This window comes from Barbus barbus, assembly GCF_936440315.1.
Source record: "Barbus barbus genome assembly, chromosome: 10".
NCBI lineage: Eukaryota > Metazoa > Chordata > Actinopteri > Cypriniformes > Cyprinidae > Barbus > Barbus barbus.
Window position 1 is genome coordinate 12,577,115 of NC_136738.1, and position 26,881 is coordinate 12,603,995.

The 26,881-nt window shown below is 40.2% G+C and overlaps 1 protein-coding gene across 1 annotated transcript in view; it reads right to left on the bottom strand.

The window, feature by feature from the left end:
• Positions 1–26,881, bottom strand: part of LOC306876454 (uncharacterized protein) — a 77,547-nt gene that overhangs the window by 44,895 nt on the left and 5,771 nt on the right. Inside the window, exons 3-4 of the mRNA XM_079427624.1 lie at positions 26,695–26,788; positions 26,261–26,381 (exon numbers count right to left, since the gene is read on the bottom strand). Of these exons, the coding sequence (XP_079283750.1) occupies positions 26,261–26,381; positions 26,695–26,746 (173 nt within the window). The 5' untranslated portion in view covers positions 26,747–26,788. The remainder of the gene's footprint in view (positions 1–26,260; positions 26,382–26,694; positions 26,789–26,881) is intronic.

The following is a 26,881-nucleotide window of genomic DNA, read 5'->3' on the forward strand; positions in this document are numbered from 1 at the left end:
CGCTGGGATGTTTTTCTGTGGACCCTTACCTCTCTAACTAAACTGGGATTTCAGCAGTGGACGCGTTTGTGGCTCGTTATTACAATGATAAAGGTACGTACGGCTTTTTTACTCTGCGTGTTTGGATGTGTACTGCTTACACAAATGTAGCAAATTTGTGCCACTCATTCCTTATAAGCTTTCCATCGAAAAACAGCGATCTGTCGTCGATGCTTGAGGCTTAGACCCTCAGAATGATATAGAGTTTGACAAGATTAACTTTGTCCCGTTTCATTTATTCTATTAGAAAACAATGACACATGCAAACAAAGAGCGTTCAGTGCGAGGTCGCTCTGGTGCAGGCTAACAGGTTAAACTATTAAAAAGAAGTCGATCTTGTTGCAAACCAGATTTTATAGCTTTTTTTAAGGCAATATCACGCTTTTTCATAAGCATCCATACCTGTTCATTAATCCATGGTAAATTATTCTTTCTAGACTTATTTCTGACTATTGTTGTATATTTATTCCTTACATTTTTTAGCTCCTCAATAAATATTCTATGTGCAGTATCCAGGTTTTCAGAAGATAAAAGTGATTGCCAATCAATTTGTCCAAGCTCTTCTCCAAAATCACTCATATCCTTTTTTGGTATTCTATATGAATAATTCTGGTTACTATTATGATATACAAATCTATTCTTATTCAGCTTCCTGGAAACAAGTATTAAATTGTGATCTGATATTCCAGTAAAAAGATTAAAAGTTTTTGTAATTCTATCTGGTTTATTAGTAAAGATGAGATCTAGTAAAGTTCGAGAAGTAGCTGTAATTCGTGTAGGGCCCTCAACCAATTGTGTAAAATCATGTAATTTAGTTATTTCCTTCAGTTTCTTTTTGGTCATTTTATCAGACCAGTTAAGATTGAAATCCCCCAAAACAATACACTCTTTACTTATCTCAATTTCGTTAAAAAGTTTTCTAAAATGATCATAAAATGAAATATCAGATGAAGGGGGCCTATAAACTGCAACAATGGTAAAAGACATTTGAGAAGATAAAGTAATTAAAACAGCAATACATTCAAAATCATTTGAGCATTGAAGATGAACTTGTTTACTTATAAAGTGATCTTTAACATAGATAAGAAGCCCCCCTCCTCTGCCATTTTTCCTATCTTGTCTGAAATATTTATACCCAGGCATTGCTAAAGTGCCTGGGTATAAACTACTTACTAACGTTTTAGTAAGCCACGTTTCAGACAAACACAAGAAGTCTAAATTTGAGTCCATAAGCAATTTTTCAAGTTGTTCATGTTTTGATAACATACTTCGAACATTTAAATGTCCTCCTAGAATACCTGTTGAGTGGAAGAGTTGTTGACCTGACTTGTTGTAGGATATCAGAGACTGAATTAGACAATTTTAAGATGCATCAGAACATTGAAACCTGAGGAGCTGGAATGCAGAGAGGCCTTAAGGAAACAGGACGTCATAAAACACCCCAAGCAAGGACAGTATCTAATTGGTCAAGACGTCCAGAGGGGACGGTCTGGAAGCCGAGTTTAAAAACTCAGGACATCGTAAAAATTCTCTCTCTTAGTGCGCTCGTCCCTCTCTTAGTACCCTTCTCCCTTCTCTTGCCGCCCTCTAGTCACTCTCTGGCTGTGCTCTCTCTCTCTCTCTCCTCTTCTCTTCTGGTCCACGTGCCATAATGAGAAGGAAAACAACTTAGTCTCGTTACATCCTTTTATTTTTATTCTTTTACTTTAGTTTCTTTTCTTTCCGTGGAGTTTCGTGTTCTAATGTAAGTTTGCTACGAAGTCCAGCTCCGACTGCACTCGCTTCAAACTTCAACCAGAACAACTCCGCATCCTCAGCCAACGCCCAAGAGGTCACTTCAAAGACTTCTGAACTTCCAGCCAATCAGGCACTTCGGGAAACCCCCGTCTGCAACGACGACACAAAGGAAACCCCGTAACAGGCAAAGCATGCAAGTAACGCCTCCAAGTTCTGAATTGGTGATTTTAATATAAATCTTGGCCTCATTGAGAAACACAAAGCGAGGGTTAAATAAGTGATTGAAGGTTGTTCAGGTCTATGCAATTGAACATATTGCTGTAAACCTGGGATATCACATTTCCATTCTCTTAAACTCATTCTTTCCTCACTTTCTCTCTTCCTGCAACGTGTGAATGTGTGAATGCTTGTGTTCATGTGTTAGATTAGTTTATGTTTTAGGTTTATATAAATAAAATCTGATTTATATTGAAAAGACAAGTATCTTGTGTTTTCTGCTCACAAGTTAGTCTTAATCTGCCGATTTTGTTACTGTGCTGTTTAATAGTGTTTTCACTATATTTGGATTTTAATATCCAGTGCAGAGTTTGTTATACGGCTCGTTCAGTGAATCGCCGTAACACTGATTCTGTTCAAATCCCTATAAAATCACAAATGATTCCCTTTGAGCTAAATTAAACTATTGCTTTAAATTACATATTAATATTAAATGTAATACCCTTACATTGTTGAGTGGAAGAGTTTATTCAATTTCTTTCTTTGTCAGTTACAAAAAAAAAAGAAGACTTTTTGATCTTGACAAAGTTTATATCGTTTTATCAACTCCATATTATCATATAACTCCAATGTGTCATATCTTTGCTGGAAAGTGTTTGTCTCCTTCTCTTTGCTGCCATCTTGTTACTCCTAACTAGGTTAGGAGACCTCTTCAGCTCTCTTAAATAATTTAGGAGCTGAGAGCTAGTCTTAACTCTTAGGAAACTTTGTGAATCACTCCTATTCTTAAGTCTAGGAATAAGAGTAAAATTACTCTGGCAGTCAGAAACACTCCTATATTTTGGCTCTATCCAAGTTGCAAACCCTGAGCATAATGTTGCCCCTAGGGATGCATGATATAATTAAATAAAATCGATATTGCAACATGCATTGATGCAATGATCAAATCACAAAGGCTGGAATTTAAAAAAATAAAAGCACTGTGGGTTTCACAGTGAAATGTGTGCCACACTGCGTTCATTTATAGATGTGCGACTCATGATACAACGTTGAGCATCTCAGAGCAGCTCAGTTCATTTACTGTGATCTCAAGTAAGCATTTCTCAAGTCAACAGTACACATCTCTTTCAGACAGGTTCATGATGCTGAGAACCAATGATTGAGCTGATACCAAGAGCATGAATGTACCTCTATTGGGTCATTCCATGTCAACTCAACCAGAGAACCCTGGCCAAATTTTTTCATTTTGCTAATATTTCAATTACAATCTTGTTACTTTAATAACCCGGCATTTCTAATGTTCCCAGGGTTTTTACAAAGGTAATTCATATTTAATATAACTCTTAAATTACGATGTTCCTGATGTATCACTCAGGTAGTTAATTTACTCATTTTCCAGAGCTGAATTCTCTGGTTCCTCTAATTGTTTCACTCATCCACTTTAATTCCCCTGTGTATGTATGCGAAAGTGTGTGTGTATGTAGACTAGTTTGTGTTAGTGTTTAGTTAATGGATTAGTTGGTGCACAAATTACATGAGTTTCTGGTTCTGTCACTGCTTGTGGATAATGTCCTCTTAACAATTCCCGATCTTGTTACATGCTCTAATAGTACTATAAGAAAGTTATTTTCTACGGCCACGAAAATATAATTTCTTAGAACTGATATGAAATTACACTGAATGCAACTCAACAAGCAACAGGAAACTGTTACCAGCTCTTCAGACCACAGACCCAAGAGACACCTGTCACCTGATGTTCTTAGAGACACATTTAATTTCATTTAATTTCATTACATCTGCACATGCAGACCAATGTGCTGTACAATCAACATACAAATACATAAAATACAATAAAACAAACAAGAACTAAACTAGTGTATCAAATAGTGTAGCCACATGATATACATGTTGGGTTATCTTGCATTACAACTAATGAAAACAGATTTTTGCACTTGCACACACATTAAAAGTGTTTACAGTTGTGACAGTTGTAATTTCACATGGCAGGCTATTCCAGAGCCTCGGACCGGCAACAGCAAAAGGCTTGATCCCTTTATAATTTAAGAGCTTATTAGTTGATCTTAAAGACAAAATGCCTGAGAGGACCCCACACAAAGAACATTACTGTAGTCTAAAGAGACAAAATAAAGGCATGTATAACCTTCTCTAGATCTTCAGTGGAAAGAATTTATTTTAATCGAGTAAGATGCCTGATCCGAAAAAAAAAAAAAAAAAACTGCTATCAACCACAGCACTCTGCAACCACAAGCAATCTGATTGTTGAATCTCAGTTCCGGATTAAACACAACCCCAAGATTACTTATTTGGTTGTGAAGTTAGGCTGACTATAGATCGAAATAAGTAATATCTACACATCCTGTGGCTGGCCCAAAAATCATAATCTGTGTCTTTCCCTGGTCTAATTAAAACCAAATTGTGAGCCAATCAACTCTTAACCTCTTTCAGAGATGCCAAAAGTGACCTAAAAACACAATTCTCTCTTGATTTCAGGGGAGGTACTTTTTTTCGTATCAATGGCAAATGTAAATAAACAACAAACAAACAGACATGAATAGTCTTAAAAAAAACCTTTTGTGTGTGGAACTACATCCTTTCATTACAGTTTTAAATCTCACATTGACAGTTTAAAGGGGACATAACAGACACAGTTTCACTCAATCTCATGTTAATCTTGAGTACCTACAGAGTAGTATTGCATTCTTCATATATCCAAAAAGTTTTCAGTTTTATCATATTTATAAAAGAAAGATACAGCTTTACGATTCTCTCCGAAAAAAGCCGAGCTCCTGGAGGTGCGCCGTGGGCGGAATTAAAGAGTGACGAGCACTTGAGTGCCAATCGCCAACAAAACAGACATTTGATCCCGTTTCACTTACCATCTGCAGTTCTGAATCATGACCGGGATCGTTTATTGTTGGGACTGCTCCAACTTTCAGTATCAAACGATGTGCAAATCCAGCGTCGAACTGGGCCTTGTTTATAAAACGTTCATCAACAAACACACTTGAGAAACTCCGTTGCTGCCCCGAAAAAACAAATTGCATCCACTGTTTATGTAACGCCGGGTTCTTCGGGAAGCTGAACAAGGTTATCTTTCCCTCACAACCAAAAACACACTTCTTTAGAGACATTCTTCCCGAGCGAGTCCCGTGCAGTGCAGCTGAATGAAGCACGTTGATGGGCGGGCTCTTGCTTTCATTCTGGTCGATGCGTGCACGGGCGTGTCCTTCAGGGAGAAATGCCCATATAAGTAGTTCCACCCTCGTTTATGTCATGAAAAGCTACAATCGAAAAAAAAAAATTCTCCAAAATGTGTACGAACCCGGGAGTAAGATTTTTGGCACAGAAATACTCTGTTATACGTCCAAATTTTTTAAACTTTGTCCATGTTTAGCATGATAATCCAACTCTTTAACAGTGTAAACAACTCTGAATGCATGAAACAGCATTGTACAATTATTTTTATATGCATTTATATTATCTGTGGAAGGCATAGGACCATTAAATGGTCATCAGATCAAAATGTTTGGTCCGAACATTACAATAGGATGTCCTGCCTCCCTGTCAAGATATGTATTTGCCCTTTGCACTGTTTGCGCAGACATGATTCACTATATTGCCAAAAGTATTGGAACACCCCCTTCTAATGAACTTCTAATTTGTACTAATTTCCATTAGTACAAATCTTAATGTTTAAGCATATAATGATATTCTAGAGAACACAGAAGCAGGAGCGATTCCATGCACAGCTTTAAAAAAAACATATAGCAGAATTTTATATTTTATCCTGAGGTCTACTGGTAGCCACTTAAGAGAAGCCAAAATAGGAGAAATATGATGACTTTTCTTATCACCCACCAGCAACCGAGCTGCCGCATTTTGCACTAATTGCAAACATGAAATAGCGGTCTGACAGGATCCCACATACAAAACATTGCAATAGTCAAGGTGAGACAGAAAGAAGGCATTCTCTAAATCTTTTCTCAACAGTATAGGCTTTAATCGAGTAATAGACCAAATCTGGAAGAAGCCACTCTTAACCACAGCATTAATCTGCTGATCAAATTTAAGCTCTGGATCGAACACAACACTTAGATTCTTTACTTGGTGATGACAGTAGTCTGAACATGTGCCTAAATATGAGGCAATATCCAAGCATCCTCTGGCAGGGCCAAAAAGCATAATATCAGTTTTACTCTGGTTTAACTCAACCAAATTATGAGACATCCAGCTCTTAACCTCCTCCAGACAAGCCAACAGTAAATCAGAAACACAATGCTGGCCCAGTGTGTTGTGATTCGTTAAACCACGCAGTGCGAGTGCAGAAACGTCACATCACTCACCTCAGCATGCACTTTGGTGTTGTAAGGTAAAACAGTGGTGTCAATATTGATTATCAGTTTGAACCAGACTGAGACCCAGATGATATTAATGAAGAGGATCGCTCAGAACCTGTGCAAGCACGGCTCTTACAGGATGATTCAGAATGGTATAGTTCTTGGTTTGTTGTTATCTAAATGTATGAGACACACTGTTATTTGTAAATGCTACTCTTTCTGTTAGCTTCTAATATACGATTTAATCCTGATTAAAGCTTTAATACAGCAGAATACATGATTGCATTGTAGCATTTTTTGTAACAGTGAGAAGTGTTTGCCAGCAAGTAGGGAAAACGTACCTATTAAGCTCATGTACCCATTAAGCACACTTCCATTTTTGAGATCAGATTATAAAAAGAAAAAATAATTTATTATCCTACTTGATGTTTTAACCAATTGATGTTTGTTACTATATAACTCCTTCCGTCGTGTGGGGGAAGTCGTGGCCTAATGGTTAGAGAGTCGGACTCGTAATCCAAAGGTTGCGGGTTCGAGTCTCAGGCTGGCAGGGATTGTAGGTGGGGGGGAGTGAATGTCCAGCGCTCTCTCCACCCTCAATACCATGACTGAGGTGCCCTTGAGCAAGGCACCGAACCCCCAACTACTCCCCGGGCGCCGCAGCATAAATGGCTGCCCACTGCTCCGGGTGTGTGTTCACGGTGTGTGTGTGTTCACTGCTGTGTGTGTGCACATTGGATGGGTTAAATGCAGAGCACGAATTCCGAGTATGGGTCACCATACTTGGCAGTAGGTATGTCACTTCACTTCACTTCACTTCACTTTAAATGTCAAGTCAATCAGATCATTGCACACTGAGATATGGGTCTCCATCAGTGCGTTCTAAACGGGATATAATTGCCCTCCGAAGGGCACTTCGGAGTGAAAACAATCAAGGCCGCCATATTGAAGGGTCGTTCCAAACCGAAGTGCTCAAAACTAGCCACTTCAAAGGGTCCTTCGGAATGAAGATGGACACTTTGAGCTCCCATGATCCTTTGCGCAGATTCTTTGCATGATCACGGCGCCTCCATGTGGGCACGGGATGATGACGCAGACGGGCACTTCAAGAAACAGTTGTTTGGTCCTCTACACCCTTCAACCGTTCAAAGCACTCACTCCGAAGGGTAAACCCTTTGAAGGGATTAGGGCATAGGGATGAGTCCTTCCCAATGGAACACAGGGCATGTGTTCACACTGTCTGGCGGCCATTTTGAAAGCTGTCTAAAAACCTTCACCAAAAGAGGAGCACCTTAAATGTGCATTTTTTAGATGTTTAAGACTTTATTTTGGGTAAGTTTCACTACTTATTGTAAAATTAAGAGATTCATGTTCAGACTTTTGCATATTATAACCTGGAACTTGGATGTGGGCACTAATTACATTAGATCCAATAGATTGTTTTAGCAACACGGCGCAGATGCTACAGAACATAGTTAGCTGACTAGCTGTATAAGATTGTGTGCTACGCTAACATATTCAATCACAGATATTACTGGCTTGTACTTTTACTTACATAATATTATAAATTGACAGTTTATTGCTGGTCTGTCATTTTACAGTGCTGTAATTTTTAAAGATTTCATATTTTAAGGTGAGCTTAAAGGGTACACTACTATGAAAATCACACAGCTTCAGTGTGACATCAAGAAAAAATATAATTTCATAGATATTGTTAATAATAGTTGTTTATATTAAAATATGTTCATATTAAAATACATGACCTAGAATATTTATTTAGCAAAAATCCTGTCATTTTAATAAATTACATTAAATTTATTAAATATCGTTGCTGCTCCAATTAAGCTCAGTGTGCTCTCTTTAAACTCTTCCACATTGAACGTCTACGTAAATACTTCATAAACAAACTTTAAATATTAACTGATGGTTGTCACTTTAAGTAAAGTTAATTGATTTTCTATGGATTCTGTCAACTCAAATCTGCAGACTGGCTCTGATCTTTGGCAACTAGCATCAATTTCTCCAGACTGTAAATCGGTGGAAAATCGGGGTAAAAATTGTGTAGTGTATTCCAGCCATTAGAGACTATAGATAAGTTTACATCCACTTAAAAAGAGGTTTCATAATGAGGCTAGTTTCTGTGTTCATCCCCATGAATTACATGTTTTATTGGTTTGTTTTATTTGATTTTTGAATGTGCTACTTAGCTGAACGTGGACTAGTATACATGTTGCAATGTGATTAAATGACACTTCATTATGAATATACAGTTGGGCAAAAAAGTATTTAGTCCGCCACCAATTGTGCAAGTTCTCCCACTTAAAAAGATGAGAGAGGCCTGTAATTTTCATCATAGGTACACTTCAACTATGAGAGACAGAATGGGGGGGAAAGAATCCAGGAAATCGCATTGCAGGATTTTTAATGAATTAATTGGTAAATTCCTCTGTAAAATAAGTATTTGGTCACCTACAAACAAGCAAGATTTCTGGCTCTCACAGACCTGTAACTTCTTTAAGAGGCTCCTCTGTCCTCCACTCGTTACCTGTATTAATGGCACCTGTTTGAAATCGTTATCAGTATAAAAGACACCTGTCCACAACCTCAAACAGTCACACTCCAAACTCCACTATGGCCAAGACCAAAGAGCTGTCGAAGGACACCAGAAACAAAATTGTAGACCTGCACCAGGCTGGGAAGACTGAATCTGCAATAGGCAAGCAGCTTGGTGTGAAGAAATCAACTGTGGGAGCAATTATTACAAAATGGAAGACATACAAGACCACTGATAATCTCCCTCGATCTGGGGCTCCACGTAAGATCTCACCCCGTGGGGTCAAAATGATCACAAGAACGGTGAGCAAAAATCCCAGAACCACACGGGGGGACCTAGCGAATTACCTGCAGAGAGCTGGGACCAAAGTAACAAAGGCTACCATCAGTAACACACTACGCCGCCAGGGACTCAAATCCTGCAGTGCCAGACGTGTCCCCCTGCTTAAGCGAGTACATGTCCAGGCCCGTCTGAAGTTTACTAGAGAGCATTTGGATGATCCAGAAGAGGATTGGGAGAATGTCATATGGTCAAATGAAACCAAAATAGAAATTTTGTAAAAACAACTCGTCGTGTTTGAAGGAGAAAGAATGCTGAGTTGCATCCAAAGAACACCATTCCTACTGTGAAGCATGGGGGTGGAAACATCATGCTTTGGGGCTGTTTTTCTGCAAAGGGACCAGGACGACTGATCCGTGTAAAGGAAAGAATGAATGGGGCCATGTATCGTGAGATTTTGAGTGAAACCCTCCTTCCATCAGCAAGGGCATTGAAGATGAAACGTGGCTGGGTCTTTCAGCATGACAATGATCCCAAACACACCGCCCGGGCAACAAAGGAGTGGCTTCGTAAGAAGCATTTCAAGGTCCTGGAGTGGCCTAGCCAGTCTCCAGATCTCAACCCTATAGAACATTTTTGGAGGGAGTTGAAAGTCTGTGTTGCCCAGCGACAGCCCCAAAACATCACTGCTCTAGAGGAGATCTGCATGGAGGAATGGGCCAAAATACCAGCAACAGTGTGTGAAAACCTTGTGAAGACTTACAGAAAACGTTTGACCTCTGTCATTGCCAACAAAGGGTATGTGAACTTTTGTTATTGACCAAATACTTATTTTCCACCATAATTTGCAAATAAATTCTTTAAAAATCAGACAATGTGATTTCCTGGATTCTTTCCCCCCATTCTGTCTCTCATAGTTGAAGTGTACCTATGATGAAAATTACAGGCCTTGCACAATTGGTGGCTGACTAAATACGTTTTTGCCCAACTGTGTAACTGATCGACTTGAATGCCTTGATTTTAGTGTTCTGTTTTTTTTTTTTTTTGTGATCAACTTTGTACCTTCAAGAAATATATTTTTACAATTATTGTTTCAAAATTTTCCTTAAAATAAACAAGAATTTCTTAATAAAACATGATGTGAGCTTAATGGGAACAGGGGTGTGCTTAAAGAGTACGAAAATGTACCCATTAAGCACAGCCAGACTTTTTGAAGTTAAATATGTATATCTTAATTGAAATGCTTTTGTCATTTAAAATAAAATTTTATATTTTTGTGTGAGATTAATATTTTTTTAACATAACTTTTTGTACTGAAGCCAATATCTTGTGCACAAAAAAAGTCTCAATGTAGATTTTGGTGTGCTTATAGGAACGTCCACCCTATTGCTTGCTACCACGGCAACCGCGTGTGCATCCACATTTAACACTTCTCGTAGTTATGTGAAAAATGTGTCTATACACATGAAGTGTATAATTGGAACACAGTACATTGGTGTAGCTGATCTGAATGAGAGAGAGAGAGATGCAGAGTGTGTGCAGTGCAGGGGACTTGTAACTTTGTAGATACTATTTATGCTCAAACACCAACATTACACGCTAACTAAAGTTGAAAAAGTGAAATCACAAATCAACCACCCCTTTAAAAACTACTTTTTGCCCAGAAGACCTATCATTTCATATTGTCATGTGACTACGATAATATTGATAATATCGTTGCACCCCTACTAGCTCGCTATCACTAGCCTTTCCGAAATTGCCTACCCTAACATTTTATGAATATCATACTCAAATGGAGTTAACAAGGTTTTTTACCATTGAATGACGGAGGTTTGTGCACTGAAAAAAAATAACTTGAAGGATTTACTTAAAGGGTTAGTTCACCCCAAAATTAAAATTGTCAATTACTTACCCTCATGTCGTTCCAAACCCGTAAGACCTCCATTCATTTTTGGAACACAAATTAAGATGTTTTTGATGAAATTGGAGAGCTCTCAGACCCTCCATAGACAGCAACACAACTGAAATGTTCCCAGGTCCAGAAACGTAGTAAATACATCTGTAAAACAGTCCATGTGACAGTGGCTCAACTTCAGTTTTGCGACACTACGAGAATACTTTTTTTGCACAAAGAAATCAAAAACAACAATTTACTACATTCTTCTCTCCCGAGTTATGTCGTCTGCCATTTTAGAGAGTATCACAACACATATGCACACTTTCCCCTAAGCGTAAACAACGCTGATTACGTCGAATACATCCTTAGGTACTCTCCAAAATGGCGGAAGACATAACTTGGGGGAGAAGAATGTAGTAAATTTTTATTTTTATTTTTTTGCGCAAAGAAAACAAGTATTCTCGTAGCGTCGCAAAACTGAAGTTGAGCCACTGATGTCACATGGACTGTTTTACCGATTGTATTTACTATGTTTATGGACCTGGGAACATTTCAGTTGTGTTGCTGTCTATGGGGTGACAGATAGCTCTCCGATTTCATCAAAACATCTTAATTTGTGTTCTGAAGATGAACGAAGGTCTTACGGGTTTGGAATCACATGAGGGTGAGTAATTAATTTTCATTTTGGGGTAACACATTTGCACTAACAGATTTTAAGTACATTTTACTGCTACTGCTCTGTACAATCTACTTACTACTTGTATGAATCAAATATTATTTTTTGTTGTCACTCTTTGTGCTATAAGTACAAGAGTTATACTAAAACATACTGCAAAATATTTATTAAGATCTTTATTAAGACTTTAAATTAAGATGCCAAGAATAAAAGGAAGAGAAACAATCCAAAACCAACGGCTACTCGTAGATAAATTGTAAACTTTTAAAAATTGTAATAAAATTATTTGTAAAACCGTAAAACATCCATTATGTAACGATCTAATTCAGTGTGTCACCATGCTACAGACTGCAGTGTTTGCTCGAACTAAAAGTATCACAGGGTATGGCGGGGCGATATGAGCAAAAATTAATATCTCTGTATTTTTTGGCTGATTTGCGGTATACGGTATATGGTATATATCTCAGTATTTTGTATTAGGATTAAACAAATAAGTGAAAGTAAGCATGTAGGCATATATTATGTGAAAAAAGGGTTAAAATCACATTACATTCTAACACTGTAACATTGCAATGTAAAAACAAAAATCATTTTAAAGCAGAAGTTAAATTTACTAAATGAAAATAATAAAAAAGCACAGACTAATTGAGTAAAAAGGATTTTGATTACCCCATTACACTTTGCAGTTAGTGCTAACATACACATACACTTGTAGGTTTAAAATTATACATATGTCACATTGTCCAGCTACAGATATTTCAGCAAAATGTATATTTTAGTCAGAGTTATTGCACTCCTATTTCATTGCGCTTTGTCTGTTTGGCGCGCATGTGGCACTCGTTCTAAATCAGGGATCCTCAAATCTGGACCATTCCTGCAGAGTTTAGCTCTAACCCTAATCAAACACACCTTAGCATGCTAATCAGTCTTCAAGATCATTAGAAAATCACAGGTAGGTGAGTTTGATCAGGGTTGGAGCTAAACTCTGCAGCATATTGGACCTCCAGGGTAAGATTTGAGGAACCCTGTTCTAAATGAAGTCTGTGAAGTTTAGCGGAGAATCGCAAAGCAAAAGCTCATGCACTTCTGACAGCAAAATGGAAATATTTCCATGGCTTTCTAACATTTACAGATGGAGAATATACCTGTGAAATGTAAGTTATGCATTAAGGAAAACCGCACATTAAACAGCACAAGTAGCATCTCTGTCAGTGGAACACGCAGCCTTTCTGGCAGAGCATCTGAGGGGGCGAGCACGAGCCACTTTAAACTGAAACTATAAACTATAGGCTACTATATCTTACAAGTTTTCTAAAGCTCTTCATGTAAAGCTTGTCACGTTTAGAACCAATTGTATTATGCACTTTCTCCGCAGCAGTTCAGTCTGTGTCCTCCCTAGATATTTTTCAGATGTGCTCGTATATATCAATATACCGTTCAAACTCAATATACCACCCAGCCCTATCACAGGGTGGTAACAGGTGAATGCTAGCCAATGAGACTGCCGTTTACGTATTAGCTCCGCCCACTACTGAAGAAACCGGCAGTGGCTCTGCTGGTTCTTAAAAGGCTGAATAATTCAAAATGAACTCCCAGACATAGAATTCTGTAGCATGGAATTTCCAGTTTTTATGCTGGCATAGAGTGGTGTTTTTAGCTTTTGTCTCTGAAAAAAAAAAAGGAGAACAAGGACTGCCCTCTGACACACATGACATTTTCCCAGTCCGTTTATGGCTGTTGAGCAAGCATCCACTGGGAGGTATCAGGGTATAATGTCCCCAGGAAAGATAATTTTATAAATACAATCTAACAGACTCTACAGAGTAGGTGAAAGGCTCAAAGGTTGCCAACCAGTCGCAATAGAGTGGGAGTGCCAGGTGCAGTGCACTGAATGGGAGGCAAACTCACCCCATCCACATAGACGTGTTTCTTATCTGGATCGTAGACGTGTTTCTTATCTGGATCGTAGGCCTAGGAAAGGAGTGACCAGTATAAATTGGTCCTGATAATATAACTGGGAGGGGGGATATTGTACGTCTATCTGATGCCTCCGACAAAAAGCTGGTGAGTCATTTGATTGATTTTTGATGATTTTGTTGTGCATGCTTCCATTGTAACTAAACAATGTACGAAAAAACACACAAGTAGGGATGTTAATTTTATTAACTGTTAACCGACCATAAGAATTTTGACCGATTACTACAATCAGTTAAACGGTTTAATATTTTTTTCTGTGGACCTAATTTATCAAAATATTTTAAAAGGTTTGCTGCACGGTTAAAATATGCTATGCATATTTTAAAAAATTGCATTTTTAGAGAAGAAAAAAAAGCCACGCATAAGTCGCATTTTATTATTTAATTCAGAAATAGGCCTAATGCCGATGCAAAATGTTTACAAACATTATAATAAACACTGTGAACATAGCTAGGATATTTTAGTTCCCCTCACTCCACAACAAATCCTTTCAATTTAACAGTATTTAGCAAAGAACGAGAATAAAAAATATAAGAAGCTATAGCTATATAAACGACAAGCCAAAACAAATTCATTTAGGCTAAAACAAAACTGAAACCAACGTTGGGTCTCTCAAATGTTTCCATATTCGCAATGTATTTCAATGCCAAAATATTATTTATTATGTAGCCTACTTCACTGGCGTTCCAATATCCACGTAAAAAATGTTTTGCATAACCTCATGGCGGTACAGTGATAACGCTTAACGGCACTATTACTTTACTATATATTTAAACTGAGCAGTGTGGTTTTTTCCATACGTTTTACTGACTGTATTTCATTACAATTTATTTGACTCTCAAGAAACATTTCTGATTATTATCAATGTTGAAAACAATTTTGCTGCTTAATATTTTGTGTGGAAATGGTGATACACTATTTTTCAGGATGTTTTGGTAAATATAAAGTTTTTTTAACAGCATTTATTTGCATTTATCAAATATATTAATTAAATTTGTTGATGCATTTATTAAGTAGAAATTGTTTTAAATGTCTTCACTCACTTTTGAGTGAAGACATTTGTATCATTGTTTCCACAAATATATTAAGCAAAAGTGTTTTTAACATTGATAATAGGGCTGTCGCGATTCGTCGCGACTAGTCGATTATTAAAAATCGTCGACTTCATTTTGCTCGCGTCGACTAACCGGCAAAATACCGGAAGTGGCGTATTTCACGGACGAGAATCCATAAAACACATTATTAGATTATTTTCCAAGGCTGCATGATATATTAAAACCATTTAAAAATTAAGCATAATTGTGAATTCACAAACGCTATGATTTAATTAAATAATTATATGCGATGCAGTTCTAACACAGTATATGGTCTAGTTTGTGCGTCTCACAGCGGCTCTGTTCACAGTAGCTCCACAGAAACTGTTATCATTTACATGTGGAGCGTCTCAAACTCATCTCTGCATGTTGTTGTGAGTTTGGGTTTATTATAAAGTTCATATGGAAACGCAAGGCGCGCCATTTCATCAGGTTTGTAAGGTAAATCATTTATAAATCTACACAAACACAGGAGAATACATACCGATTTCAAAATAAAAGCTCAAACCCTCACTCTGAGTTTACATGGTTTGATGTCCACATTATATATTAATGTAATTACAGTGGCTGTAGAATTCTGTCCTAAGGAAATGGACAAATATTAAAGATTAAGTGTACGTTTGAATTAAATGGTGTTTGGTCAATATTAAACCGTAATGTGTAAAAACAATCCTCAGGCCGTCGGCGCCCCCTTCAGGCCTTTGTTGTAATGCGTAATCTACATTGGCTCTATTGTTTATAATACATTATGTATTTTAACAGTTTTGTTCAATAAAACCATATGTTCCCTGTCGATACTACACTCGTACTGCGTCGCTAGACGCTATGGGGAAAAACTCCTTTTTCTCCGAGTACTGAAGACTTTTTCAATCACGCAGTGTGACTGCACGGCCATTGGTTCGTGCAGTAATAAAAAAACGAACCAATGGCTCGTCAGTGGTACTGCACGAGCCTATGGCGGCAAAGCCCGCCAGAGCCCGCCAGAAGGGGCGGGGTCATCTGGCTATATAAGCGGGCGCTTCGCCATAGGAAAACAGATCAATGCTCCTTCAGCGAATCTCAATTCGTAGAATCGCCTCGCTGCGGATAGAAGCTGCCTTTTCCTCTGCACCCTCTCGCTGCTTTGCCTGCTCTTCGAGCTGCTCCAGCGACCTGTGCAGATGCCAGCCTCGTCCCCTGCGGCCATCCGGTGAGTCTAAAATCAAATTTCTCTGAAAGAGCAAATTTCAAGCGACGTTGTTCCAAATGTCGCACTGCGAGTGTGGCTCGCGCAGGGAATTCTGCAAGATGCAGAAGGGCAGTGAGCGCTTCGCCTCTGTGGGCAACGCCCACACAGACTGCGCGTTCATTGAGACAGAATGCTCACTCGAGTATGAGTCTCGCTCTTCTCCACTCACTGGCCTTCTAGCAAGGCAGCTCCGCTCTTCCGTTTCTCCTCTCAGCAAGCTCGGAGAATGAAACGATAGGGCCACGGGGCTAAGTAACCGGTTTTGAGTGATCCCACGCCGGCTCAAGAGCCGCGTGCTCACTCTTACCGCAGCGCTCTGTTCCGCCAGTGTTTTTACACGTGAGAATCACCGCCCCTCGTTACATGAGCGGCTATATCCTCTTGGGCGGACCGGAGTAGAAAGCTATCTTTGACAGCTTTGCGTGTGCGTGCGAGTCGCTAAAGCTGCTCCCTCACAAACACTGCTTTCGTCGAAAGCCGCCACTGATTCGCTCACTATAAGGCGCCACCGCTTCCCCGCTTTCATGTTCCTCTTCTCCCAGACACCTCGGAGGAAGGAACACTTAACTCGCGGAGCGATCAGGCTTGAGTGATTGCACGCCAGTTTATCTCGTGTGCTCACTTTAATCTGCCGGAGTGTGTTAAACACGCGAGGGTCAGCGGTCCTCATCGCACTGAGTGGCACAATCCATTTATACAGATCTTACAATACTGCGCTGGTTGGCCCCGCCTTCCCCGCTCTCACTCTCTGAAAACTGAGAGATCTGAGGCTGAGCGGGCAGGCTCGAGTGATTTTTGCGCGCTGGCATAGCCCCACGTGTTTCACTCTGCACACAGCGCTTTGATCTGCTGGTGTGTTTGCACTAAGGATTAGCGCCTCTCGCAGCTCTTTGATCTGCTCGCGCTATTTTCACTATTAAGCTGTCCTTGCTGCGCTCGCTCGCGGTTATCCTACTTCAACGAAGTTGGCCCCGCCTCCCCTGCTCTCGTGTTTCTCCTCTCCCAGTTACCTCGGAGACGAAATATCAAATCGCGGGTTTGAGCGTTCAAGCTTGAGTGAATTTACGCTGGCCAAAGCCCCGTGGTTTCACTCTCCATACAGCTTTGATCTGACAGCTGACAGTCTGTGTCTTGCCCTGCCTCCTCTCGTCCGCTACGAACGGATCTGATGGGATGTGTGCATCAGTTTTTGATCTGCCAGGGTGTTAACACACAAAGATCATCAGCACCCCTCTTCTAATGAGTGGTTTGATCTTTTTAGGCAGATTGATAGAAAGGGCTGTCATTATGATTATCTCTGTCAGGTTCAGACTCTAGACCCCGCCCACGGGGGAGTTAACTGCTCTCCTGATGGAAGCATTGAGTCTAGCGCCATGAAACGGCCTCTGTCATGCCTCTGAACACCCCGTTTAGCTCGGTGTGTCGACGGCAATGTGTTTGTGTACATACTGTTGTGAACTGGGCCCATTTATATAGCGCCCACACAGCCGATCACTACTATAAGTGAGGAAAAATAAAACGCAAACATTTTCAAAGGAATAATTTTCTCTTGACAGGTGTGTCGAGTCCCCACACGGCGACTCACCACCCAAATTAATTCCAACACCCTTGCCACACGTGCCGAGGCCTGGCAGGCCATCCCCGGAGTGTCACAGTGGGTTCTGGGGATTATAGAAAGAGGTTATACACTCGACGACTGGCTCATTCTGGCACAGTCAGAGGCAGAGCTGGTAGCACACAGGTCCCTCCTCCTCAGGCACTTGGAGAACTTGGGACTCAGGATCAATTTAGCCAAGAGCTCCCTGTCCCCCAGCCAACGAACTTCGTTCCTGGGGACAGTTTTCGACTCCGCCCGCATGAAGGCGAAAGTCGCGCCAGATCGTGTTCTGGCCATACGGCAGCTCGTGGCTTCCTTCAAGATTGGAGCCTCCTACCCACTCAAATCGTTTCAAAGGATGCTGGGCCTCATGGCCTCTGCATCGCCAGTTCTTCGGTTGGGCCTTCTCAAGATGAGACCCCTTCAGTACTGGCTGAAACCTCTAATTCCACCTCATGCGTTGCGTCATGCACGCATTCGCGTCAGGGTGAACCGGGCCTGCGTGTCAGCCCTGGCCCCCTGGAAGAACCGGCAATGGTTCGAACAAGGCGTGACAATGGGTATGGTTTACAGAAGGAAGGTTGTTACAACAGATGCTTCCAACATAGGTTGGGGAGCTCTGTGCAATGGCAAACCGACCTTCGGCTCCTGGACGAACGCAGAAGGACAGATGCACATCAACTGCCTTGAAATGAAAGCAGTATGTTGAGCTCTTCAGTTCTTCCTGCCAGTCCTGAAGGGACACCACGTGCTAGTCATACATAAATCGCCAGGGCGGGCTCACCTCGAAACGCCTTTTCGAGATGGCAGAGCGCCTCTTGGTATGGGCACATCTCAACCTGCGTTCACTGAGAGCAGCTCATGTGCCCGGCGTTCTGAACCAAGAAGCAAACATGCTCTCTCGGAACAACGTCCCCTCAGAGGAGTGGATGCTCCACCCACAGACGGTTCAGGAAATCTGGCGAATCTTTGGCAGGGCAGAGGTCAACCTCTTCGCCCCCAAAGACAACTCTCACTGCCAGATTTATTTTTCGAAGAGCGAGGACGCGTTGGCCCACGAATGGCCCAACCTCCTTCTATAAGCTTTTTCCCCCGATTGCTCTGATTCCTCAGGTAATCAGGCAAATCAGGGAATGCAAGCAAAAAGTGCTTTTAGTGGCCCCACTCTGGAAGAACCAGCTTTGGATCCCGGAGTTATCGCAGCTGCTAATAGCGGCTCCGTGGCCCATTCCCCTGAGGCGAGACCTCCTCTCTCAGGCGAACAGAACGATCTGGCACCCCCAGCCCGAGCTGTGGGACCTGCATCTATGGGCACTCGATCACTCGATGGGACTCAGTAGATCTCCCTGAATGTCCTGAATACCATTGAACAGGCTAGACCCCGTCCACGAGACGCCTCTACGCCTCTAAATGGTCGGTTTTCTCCACCTGGTGTCAAGCCCGCAGTGAAGACCCGACAACATGTGACATATGTGATATTGTCATATCTACAGGAGCTGTTGGATAAGGGCCGCGCCCCTTCCACGCTCAAAGTCTACGTGGCAGCTATAGCAGCTTCTCACGCTCCTATAGCCGGACAGTCGGTGGGCCGGAACAACCTGGTTGTCCGTTTCCTGAGGGGATCTCGGAGGCTCCATCCGCCCCGACCCCTCACAGTCCCTGCATGGGACCTGCCCACGGTCCTGAGAGCCCTTAAGGGCCCTCCTTTTGAGCCACTGCAATCTGCAAGCTTAAAAACACTGTCGCTCAAGACCGCTCTGCTACTAGCGCTAGCATCAGTGAAGCGAGTAGGTGACTTGCAGGTCGTCCTAAAACCAAAACACGGCTATGTCCCTAAGGTGCTCTACACTCCGTTTAGAGCCCAGGTTATTACGCTTTCTGCGCTCCCCTCTTCTGAGGAGGACCTAGAGCTCAACCTTCTCTGCCCGGTCAGGGCATTGAGAATGTACATCGAGCATTCCGCGCCATTTAGGCAGACGGAACAACTCTTTATCTGCTTTGGCGGCCGCACCAAGGGGTCTCCGGTCACAAAGCACAGAATATCTCGATGGTTACTTGACGCTATCACACTAGCATACTCCTCCCTGGGCCTCCTGAGCCCCATTGGAGTGAGAGCCCATTCCACGAGAGGCGTGGCCTCTTCTTGGGCGTGGTCTAGTGGTGTGTCTATGGCAGACATTTGTGCGGCAGCCGGCTGGGCCTCGCCGTCCACATTTGCCAGGTTCTATAACTTGGATGTCCCAGCCTTACAAGCTAGGGTTCTCTCTGCTTAGATGGCACACGCCTGTCTTAAGCGGTCCCCTCAGGCATTGCCTGATTCTCCAAGAACGCTCTTGGCCCCATTCCTGGTGCTGAGGCTGTACTTATGACCGTTGAAACGATTTCCAGGCTGGACAGACCTCTAAGAATTCGGTCCTCATGCCTCCTGCAGGATTCTTCCTGCTCATAATTGGTCCCTCTGAGCCTGAGGGGAAGTCGTGGCCTAATGGTCAGAGAGTTGGACTTGTAATCCAAAGGTTGCGGGTTCGAGTCTCGGGCCGGCAGGAATTGTAGGTGGGGGGAGTGAATGTACAGCGCTCTCTCCACCCTCAATACCACGACTGAGGTGCCCTTGAGCAAGGCACCGAACCCCCAACTGCTCCCCGGGCGCTGCAGCATAAAATGGCTGACCACTGCTCCGGGTGTATGTTCACGGTGTGTGTGTGTTCACTGCTGTGTGTGTGCACGTTGGATGGGTTAAATGCAGAGCACGAATTCCGAGTATGGGTCACCATACTTGGCTGAATGTCACTTCACTTATTGCTCAAGGCCAGTTTTATGATTGTCGTTTCTCTTCATGGCATGGCGGGATTGTATTTGTTCCCCATAGCGTCTAACAACGCAGTACGAGTGTAGTATCGACAGGGAACGTACTCTGTAACTAACGTAACCTCGGTTCCCATAGATACGGGAACGAGTACTGCGTACTATGCCATGCCATGCAGCTGCACGACTCAGGTCGTCGCTTCAGTCGAATTGGCCTGTTTTCCTATGGTGAAGCGCCCACTTATATAGCCAGATGACCCCGCCCCTTCTGGCGGGCTCTGGCGGGCTTTGCCGCCATAGGCTCGTGCAGTACCACTGACGAGCCATTGGTTCATTTTTTATTACTGCACGAACCAATGGCCGTGCAGTCACACTGCGTGATTGAAAAAGTCTTCAGTCCTCGGAGAAAAAGGAGTTTTTCCCCATAGCGTCTAGCGACGCAGTACTCGTTCCCGTATCTAAGGGAACCGAGGTTACGTTAGTAACAGAGTACGATTTCTTGCTTTTGATACTTTATTTGAACTAACTATTATTGCATCATTGCTATTATATATGTAATTTAAGTAATTTTAAAAGCTATTGTTCACTTAAATCCATTTTTATTACCACAAAAAAAAAAAATTATAATTATAGGGCCCTATGAAATCCATTTTATTTCCAAATTCAGTTGTTAAATTTTATTAATCAAAAAGCCCGTCTAGTTAATTGAGTTTTACAGTTTTATCTTTACCAAATTCTGTTTTCCATTATTTTCTTGATTCCATTTTAATCGTTCCACTAAATTTTTATTATAAAAAGCATATCCAATTAATTGATTTTATATTAAAAAAAAAAAAAAGTATTTTTTTCAGAAATATTGCACATTTACATTTTTCACCTAAATAAATTCTGGTAAATACTTCTTTAAAAAGTGTTTTTTGATTATAATTTTATTATTATTATTATTATTATTAGACTAGAACACGTGGATATGTTGTCATTCTCACACTATAATACTGAACTTTGATTTCAATGATTTGGACTATGAGATGGACACTTGCTTCTTGCACTCTGTTGCACTTCACTTTTGCTTTAAAAAAGGATTTCACAGAAATTTAGATTTCATTTGGTTTAATAAAATATTTCTAAGTAAAATTGTTGATTTTTTGGCGGGAAATTAGTCGTTTAGATTAATCAAAATAAAAATAGTCGTTAGTGGCAGCCCTAATTCATAATAATGAGAAATGTTTCTTGAGCAGCAAATCAGCATATTAGAATGATTTTTGAAGGATTATGTGACACTGAAACTTTTCTTTATAAACAACAACAGATTTATAAACGTTTCTAATGACGAATGTTGCGTTTCATAATGCAAATTAAAGTCCCCCTGTAGTGAAAATCAAGTTTTTCATGTTGTTTATTTGTCTGTGTGGTGTTTTTAATATGCTTTTAGACAAACCATGTGCCAATCCACAATCCACAATTAATTAGCATATTCATAGATCAGCGTATAGTAAATGAGGCAAGGGTGTTGAGTTACATTCAAGTTATTTTAAGGCATAAACTTATTTTCACAAGAAAAAACATTAAAATATGTAATTTGATGATTTGATGATGATTCTTGATGGCTCTCTCTCTTTGAGTGTAAATAACATAGTAGTTCAAAATATTTTAAACCCAAACTGCTTTTAAATCCTTATTTTCTGGTTGTCACAACACTGATCACTGATCAACACCGCCATTTTGAAAGGATCAGCCTCTGCTGCAAATGCTGAAATTAATAGGGGTACCTGCCTATCTTTTGTTTTGTTTTTGCCTTTAAGTTAAATATTCACATTCTTCATTGGATCGTCTGCAGGGAAGAGAAGCTATTTTATCGCTTCGCATGATAATTCTATTTTTTTTAATCTAAGATTAGTAGAATTTTGTTACTTTGATCTGATTAGCGTGAAAACGTGTGCTGGACGCGCACTGCTGCTTCAGCCGTCATATGGCAATTATCCAAATAAAGTGTTTGTTCAACAAGCTGACAGAAATCGGTCCATTTCTTTGTTGGAAACGTTTTAATGACAAAGTATAATTGTTGTCATTGTAAATATTATTTTTTCCATGGCCACGGAGGAGAATCAGAGATTGTGGGTCACATTCAGCAGACAGACACAAGCACACTGTATGTTTATATTTATTTCAACAAATGACAAAAAAAATTAACTATCTGGAACAGTTTTGTAGCATTTTAAAATGCTGGTTTAATGTAGTAAGACAGTGATGCTAAAAGACATGCAGATGAGGCCAGAATATGAACGCAACTTGTATAATTACACATCAAGCTTTTTCGTCCCTTTAGAAAATCGTAATTAAGAAAACGCTTATGCATTAAGACAGTATTTAAAGTTCATATTTTGGGTTCATCAGTTTTTCTGCAGATATTTTGCTTTATTAGTAAGGTGTGTACAGAATGTGGTCTTGTGGTCTCGGCACATTAAACATTTTTTATATGAGAGGAAAACTCTTAAAGTGTAAATAAACGCGTGTCGTTCACATTTTGGGCTTATGTGCATATCTGCACGTAGTATATGCTTTACAATTTTGTCTTTATCACTGTCTTGGTACATTAAGCCACATGAAGCGTTATTTGTGTTGAGCGTTTAATGTCCCTGTTCAAGTTCTGCTAATTTACAAGCCGAGTGAGAGTCACTCGTGAATCAAAACTTTCAAAAACACACAGCAATACGATTCTTTTATTGAGTGAGAGGCAGTGGGTTTAATCAGTGACATTATTAATAGATTTACTATCCGGCGTCTTCTCGTCATCTCTCGTCATCAAGGAGAAAAAAAACAACATACTGCATTGTCCAGTTTTCCCTCAGAACGATGATCGGACTTACTTTTGCAATTCTCGATGCAGCATGAATTACAAACAATGGTGACATTTACCACAATCACGACAAAAATCAAAATACTGCCCTGAACTCAATTGTGGAGAGGCAACGCGATCCTCTAAAAATGGCGGATAAACAAAGCAGTTTCCCAGAACTCTACGTGGCATGATGTCACCTTCACATTTTCTATATAACACTGCGTCACCGTCACTGCCACCGCCGCTCCATTACCACTGCGGTGGTCAAAATCTGCCACCGTCACAGCCCTACATACAACACTATGTTGCTGCCTTAAGTATCATGTTTGAAGGAAATCAGGCACTGCTCATCACATGCAGAGTACCATCCCAAAAGTAAAGTGTGCTGTTAGCAACCTCATGCTATGGGGCTGTTTTTCAGCAGCAGGGACTGAGGGACTCGTCAGAATAGAAGAAAAGCTCAATGCACCAAAATACTGAAATAGCCTTAAAAGGTGGGGTATGTAATTTTTCCAAAACGCTTTAGAAAACTAACTTGAAGCCAATCAGCAGTAAGGGGCATGTCACAACAGAGCCAAGTGACAGAGAGATAGAGATGGCGGATAAAAAACAAAAGTGGAAAATGTCTGTGGAAAGATAAGGCAAGAAGTAGGACCCATGTAAATATCAGATCAGCTTTCCAGCGCTGGAGAGAACTCAAGGAGCGGAAGGCCTGCGATTGGACACCGAGGTTGCTTTGGTTCTTCTCGATAGGCAAGTAACACCGGACACGGCGCACTGCAACAGCTAAAGTTTGCCTACACTGGACGCATCAAACAAAAAAGACTTGAGGCTGTAAAGGTACTTCAGCTAAATATTTAGATAAGGGTATGAATACTTATGCAATAATACAAATTATTTGAGAGTTTTTTTTTTTAAAGAAATTTACAAAGTTGTGACAATTCTGTTTTTGCTTTGTCAATATGGTGTACGGAGTGTAGATTGCTTTAAATTACTTTTTCCCCCCACATCAGTTTACCATAAGGCAGCAACATAACATGTGAAAAGAATGTCAGTCTAGTAGATTATTATTATGATTAGTAGAAACAGCCAACATCACCTGACCAACCATAATCATTTTACTGTAACAAATGCATCTTAAAGGTAAAGTTATAGCTATCAAACAAAAACGGATGTCTAAAAGTCAACTAAAGCAAACACTGATCTCCACAATGGTAACGTCAAACGAAACAATACAACTTCATAATTTAAGCCTCTGTTCATTCTCAATAAGATCCTCTGTAGATGTCTGACAGAAATAAAGTCAGTCTGGTTAGTAATGTGTGAAGCTGGTAAAGCTGTTTGTTGAGTTATTTAAATCTTCAGTTGATTTCATCTAAAGCTGTGGCTGAAGTCTTGTTTCTCTTTCCCTCAGGTGATTCTGCTCGTTAACAGCAGGTGTTCATCAGTGTCTGAATTCACTCATCAGTTTTCATTCTCTCTGTCAGGTGGACTATATTAGTAAACTCATGTAGGGAATAGTGAATGAGGGTGTAGGGTGTGATTTGAAACAGTCTCTGAGCGTCGACTTTGAACGCTGTTAATTCACGATATATAGCAGCAGGCTACCTTCTTGAAAATGACAAATATTACCCAGAATGTTACTGTCAAAATTTGGCCATTTTTTTCCCAGCGATTTTTAACAGTATACTGGGAAGCCAGAATTGCGCATTCATCAACAGAAACATACATTAGCCTAACCCTGTTTGTTTTACGTGTTGTTATTTATAACAAACCATATTACAGATGCGTTGTCAGATTTAAGTTGAACCACAGTCCTAGTGCATGCCGAGCCGTGTGGGGAACCGTACGTTTTTTTACAAAGAACCGTTTCACCCCTAGTAAATACATATGCATATCTCACTATTTATCCCGCTGTATACACAGAAAACTAGGCACAAATCTGTACATAAATCTTCGGTTCCAGATTCATACACATTATTATTATTTATTGTTAAGTCATAAGGTCATTGGACACTGAGTCCAGAGTTTTCGTACGTTAAAAAATAAATACAACCTCACGATTCACGTTTACATACTGCCTCGGTAACTTACATCCGTCATGAAATAATTTGGATCAGGTTCGATTTACTGCGTTTTTGTATCCGTAGCATGCATTTTGATAGGAAAGGATGAGGAATATGAAAAAAACTGAAAAACGCACACAAAATTTCGGACTCAGTGTGCAATGACCCTTACTATTTAAATGTTTTCAGTTCATATATCATGTATGCATGCATGCATGTACCAAGAGCACCTTAAAAACCACAACAAATTCCATGTGTGTCTGTGCACACTTGACGATTAAAGCTAATTCTGAAACAAACAAACAATTAAAAATAATTAGATGCTTTTGCAAGACTTTGTTGAATAAACAACCAGGTCGCAAGTTAGCGGTAAATCACTCACTGATCTAAAAACCATACATTTCAGACATGAGTTTGAGTGTACAAAATGTCGAGATTATGGGATGACATTAAAAGGACTAATTAACACATTTATTTTAACTGGTCAACTGCAACAAACCATTTGAAAGAACTATTTTAAATCACCCATCACTTACTCAGATGCACAAACACTGTATCATGAGCTGCATGTGTGCAAACGAACACAGTTCAATGCTTGAAAGGTAAGGCTGGAAATGGTGTTAACTGGGAGCCGAGATGTATCAAACATAATGGCACAATGACAAATTCCTTCCCAAGCGTTAGAACTGATCATGCTATGTTTTGCTAACTTTTTACAATGTTTCTAGAATGATTAAAAGCTTTGACAACATAACCTTTTCCAACTGTTTTGCACTTAATTTCAGTGTGCAAAATAAAGTAACTTCTTTTCTGTCCTTCACAATGAGGTGAGCTGAATGGTTTTATCTACTTGTTGCAGAATTGGTTCCTGATTTATTTGCTCTTTGAGAACACTCACCTTCGATTTACATTGAAAACAGTCTGCGGAGGAGAATTTATTCCAGGGCTCCACTGTAAAACGTGCTTGAAGTTTTGAGACAATATTGTAAAGTTGACAGGAGCAGGGATTGTGTGAAGCACTAGAAGAAGAATACCATAAAGAAATATGACACATACCACAAACAATCAATGTTTTTCTTTTACTTTTTGTCTTGTATTGCCAATAGTTTATCAAAAATACCCACAACACCTAAAATGTTGAAAATATAAAAAAAGTAAAAGAAAAAAGAAAAAAAAGAAGCTTTTGTGGTTTATTTATGATTATTTATTCAATCTTTAGTCATGGACTAAAACAGTATCTAGTTCATGATTAAATATCATACAAATGACTTTGAGACAAAAGACATTGGCTGCTAGATTTCACACACAATGTACACACACATTACATCATACCTGTAAAGTAGAGAGACATGAGGAAAAGCTGCCCCGTATAAGTGGTCCTCATTTTGACTGTTGATCATAATTCACAAATAGCAGCAACCTCACACTGAAATAAAAGTACAAAACAGAAATGATTCAGATGGACCACTAAGAAAAGAGGAACAAGGAAAAAAAAAAAAAAAAAGAGACCTTTATTTAC